This window comes from Salpingoeca rosetta (assembly GCF_000188695.1).
Source record: "Salpingoeca rosetta unplaced genomic scaffold supercont1.43, whole genome shotgun sequence".
NCBI lineage: Eukaryota > Choanoflagellata > Craspedida > Salpingoecidae > Salpingoeca > Salpingoeca rosetta.
In genome coordinates this window covers 156,630-161,142 of record NW_004754891.1, presented here as the reverse complement: position 1 = coordinate 161,142, position 4,513 = coordinate 156,630, and the positions used below count along the sequence as shown (strand labels likewise).

Sequence of the window (4,513 nt, the reverse complement as noted above, 5' to 3'; positions counted from 1 at the left end):
CGACCATTGAGAGAGATACACAAAAAGGTCCCCCAGACCAATGACAAAGGACCAAAGATCACAGACACCCACCCGCCCATCCACACACACACACACACACACACAGACAGACAGACAGACAGACACACACAGACAGACAGACAGACAGACAGACAGACAGACAGACAGACAGACAGACAGACAGACAGACAGACACACACACACACACACACATTGTGAGGTTGGGCGGTAGAAGCGTTCGGGAGAGAGATTGCAGGTGCGGCGGCCAGCCATATCGTAGAAGTACGAAAACCCTGCCGGGTTATCCTGCGCCATCGAGCAAGCACACGCAGCGTGAATGGCCTTGTTCTTCTCACGCACGGAAAGCAGACAGACAAATAGACAAAGAGACAGATAGACAGACAGACACACACACACACACACACACACACACACACACACACACACACACACACAGAGGCGCAACGCACCTGTGGGAGGAAGGCTGGCTTGAACGGGGAAAAGTCCGCGAGCATGACCCAGTTCCAGCTGTTGAGGAGAACGTTCTCAATCTTGATGTCGCCATGGCAGAGGTTGGCAGCATGCACGTCCTTCAGGGCAACGATGAGCTGGTACGCGATCCACAGCTTCTCTGCGTGCGACAGGATCGGGCGCATGGTCATGCGGTCATACAGGCTGGCAAACACAAACGGCCGTACGAGCAGCACCGTCTTCTGCGTGTCCAGCGGTGTGTCGTACGTAATGGCGTGCACGTTGCCTGCAAGCGCTGTTCGCACTGCGTCCAGCTGCTTCTGGTGGGTGGAGATGTCGATGCTGGACTTGGAGTGCTTGGCAAACACCTTCACCACCCGGTATGTCCTCTGCTTGTGGCTCACACGGGCCGTCTATGGGTTTCACAGCCGTGGTCCGGGGAGAGAGGGAGAGGTGGGGGAGATGGGAGGGGAGGAAAGAACATGGCAGCGTGGCGTGCGGACGTGCATCAGGTGGATGTGCATGAGGTAGGTGTGCCGTAGGCGTGAGGTGAACAATGGTACGCACTTGCAAAACGTTGTTTTCAGTGCACAAACCACGAAACAAGCAGCAAGCAGCAAACGACCAGCAGCGAGCAGCAAGCAGTCGCCACCATGCCTCGCCGTTTGGTGTGGTGTCTGGACGCACCTTGAGGAAGCGATTGCTCTGCAGGACTTTGTCAAACTTGTCATCGGCCAAGTCATTGATGTATGTTTCAATCGGCAGCACCTGGTTTTTGTGTCACACGGAGCAAGACAAGCAAGCAAGCAAAGCAAGTGAGGCTGCATGGAAGAAAGAAAAGAAACCACAATGAAAGAGCGGCCATGGCAGCACAGTCACACAGTCACACAGTCACACACACACACACACACACATGTCAAGCAGGCACTGCACCACCTGCGAAGGTGCTGTCGTGATGAGGTTTCCCATGACAAGAGAGTTGTTGTTTGGTTGGAAAGGTGGACGTGGTGAACAGTCGTCTTGGCTGGCTCTGTGGTGGGTGTTTGGATTCTCAATCACTACTGTTTGTGTTGTTCATTTCCGCAAATCCCCAACAAAAACAAGAAAACACGAATAAAATTAGAACACCGTTTCTTCGCCATATTTTCCACATAATTTTCCTAGGCAACTTGGCGGGAAGAATCCAAACAGTTTGCTGTGTGCATGTTTGTGCACGCCAACCACGATGGCTGCAGCACTCACCCTCCCTCATCAAAGCAAGCAACTGCGCCAGCAAACAGGCACAGCAGGAGCGCCATCAGGATGATGGTCGTCACCATTTGGCGCGAAACTTTCAAACCCTTCTCCCTATGTTTGGAGTAGCGTGGGTGTACAACCCAGAGGTGTTGTAACGTTCACTTGTTGCTCGCACACACACTCTCTCTCACTCACTCTCTCACTCACACACACTCGCCATCTCCATCCTCGCCCGCCACATCGAGCACCACCACGCACCCGCGCCGCAAGCATGGCCACAGCAGACACCACCACCACCACCACCACCACCACCACCACAACGAAAGAGCAGCAGACGTTGGCCACGCGCGCGCTGTTTGGAGGGCGGTTGCCCTGGGACGAACCGAGCAGCGAAGATGATGCGGCAGTTGCGCGCCTTCCGAAACTGCCCAAGCTCACCATCGACGACGACGATGAGCGCAAACACGACAGCAGCAGTCGCGGTGCCGCCACGACCACGGCCAGCAGTCAAGACTTGGCGCAGCTTGGTGATGCGAACAGCAATGGTGTTGTTGCGGACAGCGCCATCTCCGCACCTCGCCGCCGTCGCAAGCGCAAGGGCGCACCGCGAGAAAAGCGCGCCAACCCAGAGCCCGCCTCAACTTACACCGTCGCGACAACAACGACCAGCAGCAGCAGTGGCAGGAGCATACCTGCACCCGTCAAGATGACGTGCAATCTCCCTTCCTGTCGTCGCAGCCAGTGGATCATTGGCGAGGCTGACCTCAAGGCCATTTCGCGCTCAATGACTCGAGAGCGGGTGAAGGATTACTACTGTTGGTACCATCCGTCTCTGGACGTGCGCGCCTCATGTAAGGGCGCCCTCGCCGACGTAAAGCGCTCTACTCCAGGGTGCCGGCGCAGCCTCTTCTGCTGGAAACTCCACAGGCACCCGGGCAGGTGTGTGAATGTGTGTGCGAGTGGTGTTTGTTTGTTTGTTTGCTTGTTTGTGCGTGTGTGTGTGTGCTGTGTGTGTGTGTGTGTGCTCTGTGTGTGTGTGTGCTGTGTGTGTGTGTGTGTGTGCTGTGTGTGTGTTTGTGTGCTGTGTGCGTGCGTGCGTGTGTGTGTGCGTGTCATTGTTGCTGTGCGCGCGGGACTCGCAATCTTTGGCCAATGCACAGTGCAATGTCGCCACGTCTCATTGTGCTGTCTTGATGGTACTCATTTGTGCAGGTGCAGCGAAAGTCTGAATCAGCGCATTGTAGGCATGTTTGCCAAGACCAAAGAGGAGCAATGTAAGCCTGCCTGTTTGTTTGCACGTCGGTGGTTTTCATGCAAGCGAACACCAGCGCACTTGCACACAAGCCATCATCAGCACACACACACACACACCACATACTCACATACACATACTCACATACACATACTCACATACACATACTCACACACACGCTCACACACACACACACACGCTCACACACTCACACACACACCCAATTCACACACACATACGCAGTGAAGCTGTTGTCTCAATACCTGCAAGTGAACATCTCTTCGGAGTTTGACAAGGAGAACATGACATTCAACTTGAAGGATGCAACACCTGACGCCAAGCCAAAGGCACAGCGACGGACCAGGAAGAAGACCCACAGCACACGAGCAAGGCGCGTGCGCCGCAAGCTTGACGTCATCAGTTCACCCAACAGGCAAGGAGAGCAGCAACTGGAGCCTCAACCAAGGCCAGCAGTGTACTCCGCAAAAGAGGCAGCGGCCGCACTCATGGGCAGCACCACCGAGTTTCGGAATGGGACAGGCAACGCAATTGCTTCCCCACCTACAACTGCATCGACCAACGCAACGGCCAGCGCCCATCTGCAAGCACGACCGAGAACGCCTATGTCCCAGATCCTGGAGCCCTCCAATGTGCTGGGCTTGAGCACGCCGCCGCCCTTGCCGTCCTATAGTATGCAGTACCGCGGTACTCCCGGCAACTACACGCATCTGCTCTCGTCCCAGTCCCCGCTTTCGCAGTCGTTTGCCGCCAGCACAAGCCTTGACACCTCCACCCTTCAAGTGCGTGGTATGATGTGTTTGTTCTTCGCACTTTGATGAGATCAGTGTCTGCAAAATGCGCACACAGGTTCAATACGATCAACATGCACACACGCTCCGGCGCGCGCGCACACACACACACACACATGCACATGCACACGCACACATGAACACATGAACACATGAAGACATCAACACGCACACACCTGAACAAATTAACACACACACACACATTTACACAGAAACACACACTAACACACACACAACCACTCGGTTTTTTTTTTTTTTTTTGCATTTACAGCATCACGTGTTGTATCGGTCACCATTTGCATCGCCCTCAATGCCTGGCATGATACCTGGTGTGGACCTGAGCGGGCTGTCACCTCTGCTTGGACAGCACCCGCTGCATAGCACCGTTATCAATCCGGGCGTGATCCAGTCCCCACCATGGCCGCGCCCCTTGTTCGAGTCGCCCATCGCCCCTCCGCCTCCAGTTCACCTCCCTGCTCGCTCCACGCCGCCCTGGCTGCCGCTTCCCTCTCCACATCCCGCACCACAACAACGGCCCATGGGCGCAGACACCCCGGCGTCTCCGTTTCGTCGCCTTGCCTGGGCGTCGCCCGAACATCTCCTCTCCACAGCAGGTGCTTGTGTGTGTGTGTGTGTGTGTGTGTGTGTGTGTGTGTGTGTGTGTGTGTGTGTGTGTGTGTGTGTCGTCGTGTGTGTGTGTGTGTCGTGTGTGTGTGTGTGTGTGTGTGTGTGTGTGTGTGTGTGT

The 4,513-nt window shown here is 55.3% G+C and overlaps 2 protein-coding genes across 2 annotated transcripts in view; one reads left to right on the top strand and one right to left on the bottom strand.

The window, feature by feature from the left end:
• PTSG_11321 (serine/threonine protein kinase) overlaps positions 1-1,440 on the bottom strand; it is a gene marked incomplete at its 5' end in the record, with an annotated part of 16,636 nt that extends 15,196 nt beyond the window's left edge. The window contains 3 exons of the mRNA XM_004987623.1: positions 471-884; positions 1,159-1,239; positions 1,408-1,440. Coding sequence (XP_004987680.1) covers positions 471-884; positions 1,159-1,239; positions 1,408-1,440 — 528 coding nt within the window. The remainder of the gene's footprint in view (positions 1-470; positions 885-1,158; positions 1,240-1,407) is intronic.
• A 538-nt stretch (positions 1,441-1,978) lies between these two features.
• Positions 1,979-3,795, top strand: PTSG_11320 (uncharacterized protein; the record flags this gene model as incomplete). Its single annotated transcript, XM_004987622.1, has 3 exons — positions 1,979-2,646; positions 2,920-2,981; positions 3,203-3,795. The coding sequence occupies 3 exons, from the start codon at positions 1,979-1,981 to the stop codon at positions 3,793-3,795; spliced, it is 1,323 nt and encodes a 440-aa protein (XP_004987679.1).
• Positions 3,796-4,513: the final 718 nt, after the last annotated feature.